This window comes from Motacilla alba, chromosome 1 (assembly GCF_015832195.1).
Source record: "Motacilla alba alba isolate MOTALB_02 chromosome 1, Motacilla_alba_V1.0_pri, whole genome shotgun sequence".
In the NCBI taxonomy this organism is placed as follows: domain Eukaryota; kingdom Metazoa; phylum Chordata; class Aves; order Passeriformes; family Motacillidae; genus Motacilla; species Motacilla alba.
In genome coordinates, this window is record NC_052016.1 from 62,118,905 (window position 1) to 62,133,958 (window position 15,054).

At 42.8% G+C, this 15,054-nt stretch overlaps 1 protein-coding gene across 1 annotated transcript; it reads left to right on the forward strand.

The window, feature by feature from the left end:
- Nucleotides 1–701: 701 nt before the first annotated feature.
- SPRYD7 (SPRY domain containing 7) lies at nucleotides 702–10,631 on the forward strand. Its single transcript, XM_038153681.1, has 5 exons — nucleotides 702–857; nucleotides 2,111–2,227; nucleotides 5,157–5,323; nucleotides 6,953–7,055; nucleotides 9,526–10,631. Exons 1-5 carry the CDS (start codon nucleotides 752–754, stop codon nucleotides 9,621–9,623), a joined length of 591 nt encoding a protein of 196 aa, XP_038009609.1. The 5' UTR covers nucleotides 702–751; the 3' UTR covers nucleotides 9,624–10,631.
- Nucleotides 10,632–15,054: the final 4,423 nt, after the last annotated feature.

Consider the following 15,054-nt stretch of genomic DNA (forward strand, 5'->3'; position numbering starts at 1 on the left):
TAGCAGTCGTTGCAGTTGAATGTGAGTAAATTAGGAGAGGTTTTGAACACATAAAGAAGTATTCTAGGAGAAAAGCGAACTTCTTCAAACACTCGGGGTTAAGACTGAGAGACGGAAGGTCAGAGGTCTGGAAAAGGAGGAGAAAGAGCCACTCACAGGTGCACCTGCAGGCCCGGCTGTATGAACCTTTCATTTCTGTGAGCCACGTCTGAGCTTTCCAAACAGAAAAAAAGAGAAAGGTGGAGGGGAATAAAAAAACGAAAAAGGAAACAAAATAAGCGGGGTTCTTGTTACTCGGCGCCAGGAATAACTGAGCAGTAAATTTTCATGAAGGAGTCCTTCACCTGTGAGGCTCGTTGATGCCATACCTACCACCAGCCCATTATAATCAGTGTCCTCTTTTTTAATATACGTATATATGCACATATAGATGAATTATCCTTTATATGCATGTACATACGTACAATGCGCCCTTTAGGAGGCTGCGCCGGTTGCCTCACGCCACGGCGACAACTGCGGAAAAAGAGCAGCAGGGGCTGCACTCGTTGTCCATTAGATTTTAATTTCCAGAGGAAGGATGGGGCGCTAATGTTGATTTTTTTGTTTGTTTGTTTGTTTTATTTAATTTAATTTCCCCTTAGCCCGCGCCCAGCGCTCCCGCCCGCCATGTCGCGGCGGGCCGGGCCGGGGCGGGGCGGGGCCGTGCGGCGGCGGCCGTTGCGCCTGCGCGGTGCGGGGGGTGCGGCCGGCCATGGCCGCCTCCGTGTTCTGCTGCTTCTCCTGGTGCCGGGATGGCGGCGCCGGGCACATCCCGCTCAAGGAGATGCCCGCCGTGCACCTGGACACGCAGCGCATGGGTGAGCGGGGCAGGGTCGCTGCCGCCGGCGGGCGGCTCCCTGGCGGGCAGGGCCGCGGCCCCGGAGCGCGGCACGGGGGTAACCGCTGGGAAAGTCGCCTTGGGGCTACTTCTTTAGCAGGAATCGGCAGTTTTCGGGGGAAAAAAATAAGGAAGCTTGGTTTGAAAGTGGTTTAGAGCAGTTGGTGTTTAACTGAAGTTGATCGGCGCCATGGGTGTGTGAGGTGCCCGAGGGCGGCAGGCTGCTCGACGGGGGCTGTCGTGGTCAGGGTGGGCGCGGGTGGTTCCGAGCCGAGGCGCTGAGTTCACGGAACCGCAAAATCTGTGAGGCTGGAAAAGATTTCTGAGGCCATCGAGTCCAACCTGTGACCCAGCGTCACCACGTCAGCCAGACCAGGGCGCTTAGTGCTACGTCCAGTCTTTCCTTAAACCTCTCTAGGGACGGAGACTCCACCTCCACTTAGGACCGTGGAGATGGAGAAGGAGCCCGCCGTGCAGAGTCCTGTCCGTGCTGCTCTTTCGAGGATTGCCCTTAGCATGGGCTATCCACAGAACCGTGCCCGGGCTTTGTCCAGGACAGAGGGGATCTGGGCCAGCCGCAGCAGAGCGGGGGAGAGAGCTGGGGAGGAATAGGTACGGTCCAGTGCTCCAGCATAATTGTTAGCCACAGCCTCCCGTGTGCGTGGCCATGACAACGGTGCCTAAAGATGAAGTCGTCCAATGGAGAAGGAAAACTTAGCAGAGGATTTTTTTCTCTATATATTGGCAGGCACATTTCTGATAGAAGGGCTATTTCAGAGACTAACTAAACGCCTTGCAGTTCCACCAATCATTTCTACCCGATATGCTTTTCCTTCTTGTTGCAGAATGCTTTTTCTCCGATGTTAGAGAACAGAGTACAGGGCTTTGGTCTCACAGTGAACCCTTTCTGACTAAATTGTAAGTTATGCTTCTGATGTGGCTAAAGCAAAGGTTGTAATCAGCATGGTGCCATAAAGCCCGAGAGGTGAAAATTAGATCAGCTTATAGATTTTAAATAAATAAACTCTAGTGGAAAGGTGAACTAGCCTGTAAACGACCTTCCTTCTCTTGCTTCAAAGCACAGCCCGTCATCGTATTTCTCACAGACTAATGAAGCTTTTACTTGGGGCAGAAGTAACAAAACCTGGTCGCAATGTTTAGGGCTTTTGAGGGCTGCTTTCAGGTTTCTAAAAATGTTTTGAAGTTCTGTGGGGTTTTTTTTCCTTCTTGCAGGAACAGATGTCGTCATTGTTAAAAATGGCAGGAGAATATGTGGCACGGGAGGATGCTTAGCCAATGCACCTTTGCATCAGAACAAGAGCTATTTCGAGTTTAAAATCCAGTCTACAGGTTAGTCAACAAAAAATACACAACTTTAAACTTGGGAGATATGTTACATTGCCTGCTGGTGGCAGTATCTCAAAGGCTCAGCACATGCATCTTTCTAATTGCATCCCTGAAGTTGTGAACGTTAGAGAGATTTATAAGTTACTGTGTGAAAGGAATTTTTTTTTCTTTTTTTAAAATTTTGATTCTAAAATATTAAAAATAATAGTAAGTGTATTACTAGAGGACGGCAAATACTAAGCCCCCACATTGTTCTGTATTCTGTTATAGGCATGTTTTTCAGGTGGCATATTTTAGAAATTATTTTTCCTCATTAAATGCTTATGACTACATAAAACACTGTAGCTATGAAGTATTTTTTAAGGAGTGCAGTTTATCCAGTGATATTTGTATCTATTTGTCTACCCTCATTTGCACTTAGCAGGCACTGTTTGCCCAAGCAAGGGTGATGCTCCTTGTGCTACCCTTTGCTCTTCAGATCAAGTGTGTAGCACTTACTCTGACACTGCCTTATCCAGAGGAGCCTTTCAGCACCTTGTTCCTTTATTTGCTCCTACAAATACGGTCAGCTTCACTACTACAGAGAGCACTCCAGGCATGCCTGTATTCTGGCATGAAAAGTCAGCCTGCATTTTTAAAAGCTGCTAGCAGACAGTCTGAAAATGAAGCTGTGCTTTCCCTGAGTGTGTGTGGGGAGGAAAGAAGAAGGGAAGTGTTAGTCCAGAGGCAGGCCTTATGTACCAGCTGGAGCTTGATGCTGAAACTTTTTGGGTAGGAGTTGTTTTCCTTCAGGTGGGTCAGAGTGTAGGCAGCGTGAACACAGATCTGCCCACAACACCTTGCAGTCCAGCTAGCTGGTTGGTTTTAAGCTACATGGAAGCCCATATCCATCTTAACTTGGAAATTTTGTTATCCTTTATTTTGGGAAGAATCCATTGCAGCTGTTGATCATACGTGGTCATTATTCAGACAGATAGTCTATCCATGTTCTTAACACTTGAGAAACATGGGAAATAAACTCTCCTCGTTCCCGTGAGCCTTTTTTCCTCTATTCCGTGCCCCAAGGCAGGAGAACTGTGGAAGACTTAAAGTAAATCTTACATTTCCAGAAGTATCCCTGCACAGTCAATTGGAGGTTATCTATGGGGTCACCCTGATGATTGTAAAATTTTCTGAAGTCAAATTACACTCTTACCTTTTCATTCTTGCTGTTAGAATAAATTATTCTACAGTTTCATCTTTTGAAAACAAGTTTCTTACATATTTGCCTCATTTTAGTCTTCTCTAGGCTAAAAAGTCCCAGTCTGTTGGGGTTTTTTCCATTATCTCCTTATAGATAAACTTTTTACACTTTTGATTGGTGTTGTTGTTTCTTCTACAATGTCTTTCGTCAGCCTAATTTATCTTGAAGTACAGTGCTTAAAATGGATGTTCTACTTCAGCTGCAGCAGCAGTAGATTACCTCATCTGTTTTATACGTGCCACACATCCAGAAGTTTTCCACATCAGTAGAGCACACTCACACTCAGCAAGAGGTCTGTGAACTGGTTACCAAGCCACCACTTTATTTGTGCCACTTACTGTTCCTACTTACCTGCTCTTCTTCATATTTAAGTAAAAACAGATGCAACTTCTTTATTTCTATCCAGTTAGTCGGGATCACTTTAAACCTCTCAAGAGCTTGCAGTCCTGTCAGGCTGGGATTGGCAGCACGTTTAATCAACACATTGTCATGTTATGCAAGTAATTGGTAATACAGAACAGTATCTGACCTGGTGCATTCAATGCAAAACCTCAAACTCCACTTGAGTCATCTTTTTTGATTTGACAGGGTGCTACTGATGAGTAATCCTGGAATAGTTTTCTAACCACTCGTGCCTTCGTACTGCTGTAACTGTCTAGACCATGTTTTCATCATTTGACTATTTCAGTGTTGCATGAGTTTCAAAAGCATTACTAAATCTAGGTCTGTAATATTAATACTTTCTTTTTTTTCCGTAAGACTAACCAGTCTTAGTCTAACCAGCTGAAAAAGGAAAATTTGTTGTTTACAGATCTATGCTAGTTGGATTTATTTTTTGTATCCACCTACAGTCTCAGAGTTTGTTTTCAATATTTTTCTGGGGATAAAAGTTAAGCTGAGTGGTTACAATTCTCTTTCTCAGAGATCCTTATTTTTCAAGATAGATGCTGTTTGTCTTCATTCTCCTGTGGCTACTTGTGCTGGGTCTGGTCAGGATGGAGTTAATTATCTTCATAGCAGCTGCTGTGGTTGTGTGTTTTGGATTTGTGACCAAACCAATACTGATAACACACCAATACTGATAACACACCAATACTTTAGCAATTGCTGAGCAGGGCTTGCACAGCATCAAAACCTCCTCTGTTTCTCACTCAGCCCCTCCAGTGACTATGATTAGGGTTATATAAGAGCTTGTGAGGGGACATAACCAGGTGGATGACCCAAAATAGCCAAAGAGATATTCCATACCACATACCACCTGTCTTGTTCAGGAATAAATGGGAGAAGAGGGGATTTAGGGAAATTAGCCATCTTTTACTTGGGAGTTGGCTGGGCATCAGTCTACCCATGAGAGGTGGTGAGTGATTGCCATTGCATCACTTTGTCTTGTTGTCTCTTTCACTTCTGCTTTACTAACTAAACAACTTTTATCTTTAGCCACAAGTTTTCTTGGTTTTACTCTTCCTTTTCTCTTTCTCCGTTCCACGAGGGCCTGGTTGGGCTGGGGGAAGAGAATGAGTGGCTGGATGGTGCTTAGCTGCCAGACAATAGTTCTGGTATTTCCAGGAGATATTTACTGCTAGTTCCATCATGACATTAGTTAAAAAACAAATTCTTAATGCTGTCCTGCTTCAGTCAGTCTTCAAAATAACATGGTTTATTTCTCACTGTGTTAATATCACATTTTAGGGATTTGGGGTATAGGAGTTGCAACCCAGAAAGCAAACTTGAATCAAATTCCACTTGGTCGAGATGTCCACAGCCTGGTGATAAGAAATGATGGAGCTCTCTACTATAACAATGAGGAGAAAAATAGGCTACCAGCAAACAACCTTCCTCAGGAGGGCGATGTGGTGGTGAGTTTCTTAAGGCTTTCTCACTTCCTCACCTGTTCCCACAGGACTCTTATTTACAGCTTTGTTTTAAGTCAAATTTAACTGGTTTAAGTCACATTGTTCAGTTTGCATCTCCCAGTTTGGAAAGTGCTGGGATATAGATTCCTGTTGTCTTTGAATGGATCAGCAGCCTGGATATGGGTGGACTTCGTTCTTGGTATTGATAGGTTCCTAATGAGGGATGGACTTGACCAGAGTTTGAGAAATAGTTTCTGGTGCTCTATTGCAGTATCTACCTGACTGATAATCCCCATCACGAGGATCCTAAACTGTTTGAGATGGAACCTGCCTGAACAAATAATGTGCTGGAATGCATTGCATGTCTATGCACCATGCCCAGCTGAGCTCAAGAACCCTTAGCTAACTGGTTAATGATTAGAAGGACAGAACAGGGCAGAGATGGGTCCTGGATGATAAATTAATTGTATTTTTAGCCAAACTTTAGTGATGTGTGGGGGATATTGGGTGGGGAGGGGGTTAATGTTCACTGGAAAAATGATTGAGGGAAAATTTTAATTTTTTGTACCTTACTATTTCAGGTTTCTCAAAGCATCCTTAAGCGACTTTGTTCAAAGTGTTGGTTTTTTAGTACTGTCATTTTCTCCATGTCTTCTTATGTATTTTCAAAAATACGTGAGAGCAATGCAATGAAATTGAGACCATTTGTCACCCCTATTTTTTCATGCTGGGTAACTTGCCTCTCTATAGCCATGGTTAGAAATGCCATCTTTAGAAGCTGCAAACAGCTAAGGGTGACATCTCCACCCTTAACCCTCAGATACAATACTGTTCTTTTAATCCCCTTCTGAAATTGTTTTTTTGAAGGGTTGCAGACTGTTTCAGGCTTTGATGAGCTGGTGTGGTGTGAACAGCTTCAGCTAATCACAAAAAACATGACTGATATGTTACTGCTAACTTCCCCACCTCCATAAATACCAAGTTATTTTGTTCTGTCATGAAAACAAATTTTTTAAGTCCTGCATGAGCACACAAATTGTCACACTCAAACATACCAAAGCAGTGAGGAAAGTCCTTTAGCTAACAGCTAAGTAAGTTACTATCTTGTTAGTGTTTGCTTTCTGCCCTGTGGTCAGCATATTTACAGCGTTGTGTGTGAAACCGTGGTCTGTTGCTGCCAGCAGAGTAAATGAACTGAGAGAGGTTTCCATATGGAGGTGTGGAAGGATGAACTTGGTTCCTAGCAAAGTTATTTTGGTGAGAAGATACAAACAAGAAGATTGCAAACCTCCTCATACTCAAAATTGTTGAACACCTTGTGTTTCTTTAAGGTGGTGAAGTTTGGAAATTTGTTTTGTTAACTCAGTAAGATGTGGAGTGTATTGTGCAGTACTGTGCTGCTTCCCAGTTGGAACAGGCATTAAGGAATCATCCTGAGTATTTGAAAATACAGATGTTGCTGGCCATTTATTAACTCTAGTCCTTGGCAGGAATATGTCAAGTGAGATTTTCTAGGATGCTGTGGTTTGCATTATGGTGTTAAAATCTGCCTATGGCGAAGAAAGCTAAGTAGCAGTCTTACGTGTAAAAACTTGCTGATGCTTTTTTCTCTTAATTTTCTGTACTTTGTAGGGCATTACATATGACCATGTAGAATTAAATGTATATTTAAATGGCAAGAACATGCATTGCCCAGCTTCAGGAATCAGGGGGACTGTCTATCCAGTGGTCTATGGTAAGTCAGAGATTTTCAAACTGTTTCACATTATGGAAAATATTTTTATTCCAGTTCTGTTTTGTGAGCTGTGTATTCTTCTCACTTAAATGTTACTCACATCCGTCATCTATTCTTGGCAACTACAACAATTAATTACATGAAAATGTAAACCTAGGAAATTACAAAAGAATATTTTTGCCTCACTTTTAATGCTGCTTAATAGGGGAAAAAAAAGCACTGCTTACTGATTGCTTAGAGTGTCCTCATCCAGCAAGCTGGGGAGTTGCTGCACTCAGTCTAAAAGTTGCCAGGTAAAAGAAATTAAGCAGATGGCAGACTTGAGGGTTAATCTGATTTATCTGTGAAGCTTGATATTTGTGCCTTTTAATTTCCCATACTTCATAAATGCCACCAGTGTTCCATAGCAATAGAATTGTTGTTTGTGTTTTCTTGAACTTCCTGTGCAGTTTCTGCCCTTTTCTGCTTGTCCTATTGCTCTGCACCACCGAGCAGTGCCTGGATCCACCCTCTTGGCATCCTCCCTTCAGATACTCATAGATATTGGTGAGGTCCCTTCTCAGACATCTCTTATTGAGACTGAACAGACCCAGCTCCCTCAGCCTTTTCTCATAGGAGAGGTGCTCCAGTCCCTTCACCATCTTTGTCACCATGCTCTGGACCTGCTCTAGGAGCTCCATCTTCATTTTTTCTGTGCCTCATCTAAGTAGTAGCCAAAATAATTTTGGTTGTAAGGAAGACCCTTAGCTGCATGATGGGGTATTTTTTAATTCATGGTGGGTTCCTAATGAACTGTTGGCACGTTCCCATTTATATCTTGATACATTTTGATTGATACGGAATTTTATGAACAGGAAGAAAACACGCCAGATGCGTTGTAGAGTGTTTGAAGTCTATAAACGTAGCTGGTGAACCACTTGTTTCCAAGCCCTAAGGGCGGAATCGTTTTACATGGTCAAGTTGTGATGTGTCCTTGAGCCGCGTGATGGCGCCGCTAAAATGCTGTGGTGGCACCTCCTCGTGCAACATCTTCAGCAGCAGCAGAGTTACTGTGGGGCTGCATCTTCCCTGTGTTTTGGAAGAGGTCTTACACAGCATGAAGAATGAAGGTTGCTTTCAGAAACTACTCGGCGGCATGTTAGCCTACTGTTAATCTTTTTTCTCTGACTAAAGAAGTTCCATGCCTGGAGAATGCAGTGATCTTTCATTGCCAGGCTCTTTTGGTCTTCTTCCACAAGTGGGCATAATTTCATCATAATTATCATGTCTCCTACATATAGCTATAACTTGAAGCCTGCAGGTTGTTTTTGTACACTACTTGCTTGGTATAAACTTCAAGTGTCTTTAATTTAATGAAATTCTAGTCCTGTGGAAGGACTTGGCTGTACAGAAGAGAGTTTCTCAAACATTTACCCTCTTCACACTAGAACTATAGACATCTTTTTAAAAGGAAAGTGATAGATCAGGCAAACACAGTGTCAAGCTTGAGAAGATAAAACAAAAAAAAAGGACTTAAAGGTTATTCCCTACAGCAGCTGTACCTCAGGCACTTTAATGGAAGCAAGACATAAACACTGCATAAGTACTAGAGAACTGTACAAACACACTGATAGGAGTTTTCACAAAGCCTAGAGGGAAGAATTCCAGCCTTGTCTCTGAGATAGCTAAGTTCCAAAACATGGAGATGAACCTTTTCTTGTTTGAACTAATGTTGATATTCTGCCAGGTTCATCTCAGAAGTTGTCTTTGAAAGAGACCTTGCTTTTCTGACTAGGTGGGTGTTTCAGTTTGCTAGTGAAGTACACAAAAGCGTTGCTCTGAAAATACTCATCAGTTTCTTTTTTTTATTCTGCATTGAAAGTACTGTTGTAGGCGGGTAGATTATGCAGGGGTCAAAACCAGGGAGAAGTTCTGTAAAAAAAACCCACAATAACTTCCAATTTCAAGAAGCAGTCAAAGAAGCTCTCTTTGGATCATATACTAAAACTGATGGTTTGATACCACTGCTGCAGGCATGTGAAACCTTGTAAACCTCCAAAAAGCCTCTGTAGACAGCTGAAACTCCAGCAGAATTAGGAACAGAGAAATAGGCACATGAAGAGGTGACCTCCCTGCAAGGTTTATCTGGTAGCATCCTTAATCTGTAGATTTCTGGAGAAATGGAGTAGAAAATTTGGAATCAATAGCCTGAAGCTCTGCTAACACTCCTAGTGAAATTAGACACTCTCATTGACTTCACCAAGGAACCATTACTGAGTAAACAGCAGAAAAGAGAGATGGTTTGCTCTCCTGGCTTAAGGCCTTACCAAATTCATTGAAAGGATTTATTTTAATTGTGTCTGTGTAATGGATGTATTGAAGAAATTCCTTGTGGTTTGAGCACAATCTACAGTTTATTAAGATGGTATAAAAGAGGATCAAACTGTAAGTGTTCCTTCTCTAATTCCTTCTTTTTGGTTCTCCTCTACAGTTGATGACAGTGCCATTCTGGATTGTCAGTTCAGTGAATTTTATCATACACCTCCACCTGGGTTTGAAAAGATCCTCTTTGAGCAGCAAATCTTCTGAATGTCTTCATACTGAGAATTTGCACCCTGCACTGTTACAAAAGCTTTGTCATCTTGAAGCCTCACTTTACTTTTAGGAAACATATCTGTATTTTTAGTAAGTACTTGTGACTGTTGTCTGCAGAATAAATACATTAACTGCAAGACCAGGTAAATGTGTTGCTGTCCAAATAAGAGTTTTCTGGCATTGTCTTGTGGTTGAAAATGAGTGTTTTGAGGCAGGGTTTTTCTCTGATTTGTACTTGATGCATAAGGAAACTAGGGATGTTGCTGTTTTCAGTATTACATTCAGTATTTTGAATAAACTGGAGCTCTGTAAGGCAAATAGTTCTTACACATATGATAGCTATGGAGATGGATAGTTCTCATGATTTTTTCCCCCAGGCTTTTTCTCACAGAAATTATGTAATTTCTTTAAAGGATGCACTGTGTTTGTAGTCTGTGATTTGGAGTTGTGGTGTCCCACTTGTGCACAATGACTAATAATACAATGGCATAACTAGCAGCTAGATACTTTTTATTTGGCAAGGTGTAGGTTAATCCATTCCCTCAATCTTAGACCAGCAATTACAGCTTATCTGTTTCTTCTAGCTTTTAATTTGCTTTTATTGTGACCAAAAAGAAAAAAATTAGAATATTTTCTAGTAATACTTCTTTTGTTGAACCTTAAAAAGTAAACCTGAACACTACATGTGTGTTTGAGGACCACCATGCTCTTACTCTGGTAAGAGAGTAAGTACAGGTCACTCAACTTGGGTAAGCAAAGATCCAGGTGAAGTGTAGGAGATGTTATGGTGAAGCCTTACATCTAAACTGTAAATTAGATTATTCTCTTATGGAATAGCATATTTAATTTCTTCATGAATCATTTATAAACGGCTAAGACATTGTTCTAAAATGTGATGCCCTTGAATATACATTGTGAGATGCTATTTTTTTCCCCTCTTGTCATATTTAATATACTTCCTAGAAGAATTTTTATTGTAAAAAAAAAAATCTTCATACTGAATGTTTGTGTTTTGGTTTTGGCTTTTCCTGGGTTAATGTGTTTGCATAAATGATTTTATTTAAATATTTTTAGAAATTACCTTACTCTGAAATTTTCAAATACAAACAGCTTTCTCAAAGTCTTTCACCTTAGGATTTTGCTGCATCTGTCTTAACTCTGTGGCCCATGTTTTCCTTCCTTTTAGCCTTGCTGTCACGTGACAGTATTGGGTAGAACTTTTCAACCTTGTCAGCGTTATGGTGTAAACCTTGGGAAATTAGGGTGCAATTTTATAATTTCCTTTTGAAATCTCCTCAAATCAGAGTAGGATAATGAGAAATGAAACCTAAATCCTAAAACACCTTCCCCCCGCCCCTCCCTTCTTTTTGAGCTTAAATTTTTTCCCAATTTGCTCTACCTTGTTCCTCCAGCAGCACAGAGGGACAAGGAATGGGAGCTGTGGTCAGTTCTGCACATGTTGTCTCTGCCGCTCCTTTTTCCTCAGGGAAAGGACTCCTCACAGTCTTTACCTGCTCCAGCATGGTTTCTTCCCTTGCAAGGCAGTTCTCCAGAACTTCTCCACTGTGAGTCCTTTCCATAGTCTGCAGTTCTTCATGGACTGCTCCAGCATGAATCCCTTACACTGGGTGCAGTCCTTCAGGAGCAGACAGCTCCAGCATGGGTCTCCATGGGACCTGTTCTGGGTCACAGCCTCCTTGGGGTATCCACATGCTCTGGGTGGGGTCCTTCACAGCCTGCAGGGAGATCTCTGCTCCCCCATGGATCCCCACGGGCTGCAGGGGCACAGCTGCCTCACCATGGGCTGCACCAGGGACTGCAGGGCAATCTCTGCTCCGGTGCTAGGAGGAACTCCTGCCCCTCCCTGACCTTGGTGTCTGTGGGGCTGTTTCTCTCATGTTCTCACCCCTCTCTCTGGCTGATATGGTGCAGTTTCCCCCCCCCCCCCCCCCACCCCATTTTTAATCTGTTATTCCAGGGCTCTGCCACTGTCTCTGCTAGGCTTGATCTTGGCCAGCTGTAAGTCCATCTTGGACCCAGCTGGCATTGGATCTGTCAGAAATGGGGGAAGCTTCTGGCATCTTCCCACGGAAGCCACTCCTGTAGCCCCCTGCTACCAGAACCTTGCCATGCAAACCCAATACAGCTTCCACACAGCCTGGGCTTCAGGTGTCTGATGCAGCTCTCCAAGTCCCAGGTTGCAGGGATTGCCTGTGCCATCTGTCTGAGGCCATGAAAAATGGCCCTCTGTCCTTCCAGAGGTGTGCTGTCTTGGAGAAGATGTGCTGCCAGATGGATGAGTTCAGGAGGCAGTGAGCAGGTGGCACACCAGAGAAAATGAAAGGGAGATAGACAGGATCTTCTCTGAGCCTTAATAGCTTAAAGAGCCTCAGATCCCATCTGTAACAGGGAAGACAGCAGCGTCTGCCTTTCACTATCAAGGTAAGCAAAACCTCTGGAGAAAAGGATGGGTGGAAGCTTGTGACTTCTGGCACCCAGAGGAATGTTCTTGCCACACCTATGGGTTTACAGCTGCAAAACAGGTTCACTGCCCTCTTAGTTGAAGAGAAGCTAGATAAGCATGGGGGCCCAGGTGGTAGACAATACCTTGCTGATGAGAGGAAATGGAGTGAGAAGACACTAATAGGACAAGTCAGTAATTAACTGTAGATCTAGTGTTGGGAACATCATAAGATCCTAATAGGTTGTGGTAAGAGCAGACAGCGAGGTGGACTGAAAACTGGATGAATGGCCAGGCCCAGAGGGAGGTCAGGGGCACAAAGTTTAGTTGGAGGCCAGTAACCAGCACTGTACTCCAGGGTCAATACTGGCTCCAGTGCTCTCTAACATCCTCATTAACATTCTGGATGATGGTGCAGAGTGTACCTTTAGTGAGTTTGCAGCTGACACAAACTTGAAAGGATTGGCTGATACGCCAGAGCATTGTGCTGCTATCCAGAGGGACCACAACAAGTTGGAGAAATGGGCTGATGGGAAACTTAGGAAGTTCATCAAGGAGAAGTGCAAAGTCCTGCAGTTGGGAAGAAACAACCCCATCTATCTGAACAGGCTGAGGACTATCCATCTAGGAAACAGCTTGGCAGAAGGGAACCTGGAGGTCCTGGTGGACAGCAAGGTGAACTGAGCCAACAAATGGTATCCATGGCTGCGTTAGCCAAAGTATTGCCAGCAGGTTAATGGAGGTGATCCTTTGCCTTGACTCAGCCCCGGTGGGGCCACACTTGGGCTGCTGTGTCCAGTCCTGGACTCCTTGGTACAAAAGAGACAGAGACACGCTGAAGAGAGACTGAAGAAGGGCCACAAAGGTGATTAAGGGTGAAGCATCTTCCCTGTGGGGCAAGGCTGGGAAAGCTTGGACTGTTCAGCCTGGTGATGGGGCTGAACTTGGGGGCTGAGGGGGATTTGATCCGTACATGTCAGACACATGAAGGGAGGGTGAAAGGAATGCAGAGCCCGGCTCTTTGCATTGGATCACAATGACAGGACTAAAGGCAATGGGCAGAAACATATGCAGGAGGCTCCCTCTGGACATCAGGAAACATTTTTTACTGTCAGGATGACTGAGCACTGGCATAGCTTGGCCAGACTGGTCGTGGAGTCATCATCCTTGGAGATACTCAGAAGTCAGCTGGACGTGGTTCTGGGTAGCTGGGTCTAGGTGGCCCTGCGTGAGCAGGAGGGTTGGACCAGATGACATCTGAAGATCCCTTCCCAGCTCATCCATTCTATGTTCATTCAAATGCTTCACCTTGAATTATATTTCTTATGTTCATGGGTAAAGGAGGAAGTATGTAAAGAAATTCTAATCACTGTATCTAACTGCATCCAGCAGACAACTCTCTCTGAAGACTGCTATGGTTAAGAATATTTAACAGTAGAAGCTGCTACCTTGAGCTTAATGTAGACTTGCTTTAAAATAGAGAGGAGGTTGTCTTCATCAAAGCTGGTGTTTGAAATGGAAAACGTTTTGGTAAATATAAAATACTCAAAATAGCTGCTACATTCACCAAAGACATGGAAAGAGCCTGCTTTTGTGGCTTAAATTTGCTCATTTCTCATCTTAAACAGAATGAGATGCATTTGTAATACTGCACAATGTAACGGTATCTCTTCTGTAAAAGTCAGAAAACTTCTTGTTTTATAATTGGTCACACAGGACAATTCTACCAAAAAAAAAAAAAAAAAAAAGAGGTGAATAAAATTTTATTATAATCTATTCATCAAAATGAAATGACCAATTTTCACCTGAAAATAAGTTTTGTGATGAGAGTTCTTAAAAGAAGCAAGGCTAGATTTAATTCCATTGGCCACAGGAATAGAATGTGAGTTAACCTGTGTCTCAGCCTGTCATTTTAGCACCTGGCAATGAATCCAGATGTTTTCCCAGAACTGTTCCCAGTCCCAGCTTTGCCCAAAGAAATGGGATGCAATACCCATTTCTAAAAGTTGCATTTCAGTAAAAAGTAAATTTCAGACAAGATTTAGCAATATATTTACTAGTAGCAAATTTATTTTAACAAGAATGAATCATACTTCCCAGTGAAATGGTTGAGGTATTTCCACTAATTGTTTACACCCAAAATGTTTTCTTAATCTTTGAATGTTACAATTTTGACACCCTGTCTCTTTGAGTACAAAACTTTGTGTAAACTAATGTTTCCTGAGTCCTTTTGCCATTATACTGTGGCAGCAAGATAGGAAGTCTAAAAAAGACTTCATTTTCACATCCACAAATCAATAGAAGTGACAGGACACATAATACAAGATCCATATAGATCAGGGAAGTTATTTTTATAATACTGGGACTGCCTGTGGTGCTTCAGGGGTAGGTGAAATCAGGTAGTACTATTCCAACAAGATTAAAATCCTAATTAGATACTAGAAGGCTGGAAACACCTGTCAAAGATTTCCTGAAAAGGTGCTCTTCCACAATAAATCAGGATCCAGTACCATGAATTCCCTGCAAAGAGAAACTTCATGCTGTGCATTGGGTCTCTTAAATGCCCTTCAGCACAGTTCTAATCCCATGCTAAAAAAGAGCATTCAGAGATGGCAGGACATGGTATTCAGGTGCAAATGTTCATGAGAATACAGACTTCCATGAATATTCAAGCTGTTTTTCCTTTCCTCAGGCTTTCTTGGGAGTGCACTGCCATTCATACAGCTATCAACAGAAGGAACCATGTTCTATAGTGGGAATTTCTTTATTTCATCTGAGTTCTTAGATTATTTTTGTGTACTCACTTGTCTTTCTTATCAGCTTGTGTCGATGTTGCCTTGCATACTGACAACCAATCAAGCTCATGGCTGAAATAAGGTTCCACAAAGGTCCACAAGTAAATCAGTAAAACATTGTTTCATACCTTTCTCTCTGAATCCAGGCTTTAGGGCCCAAGGATCCAGC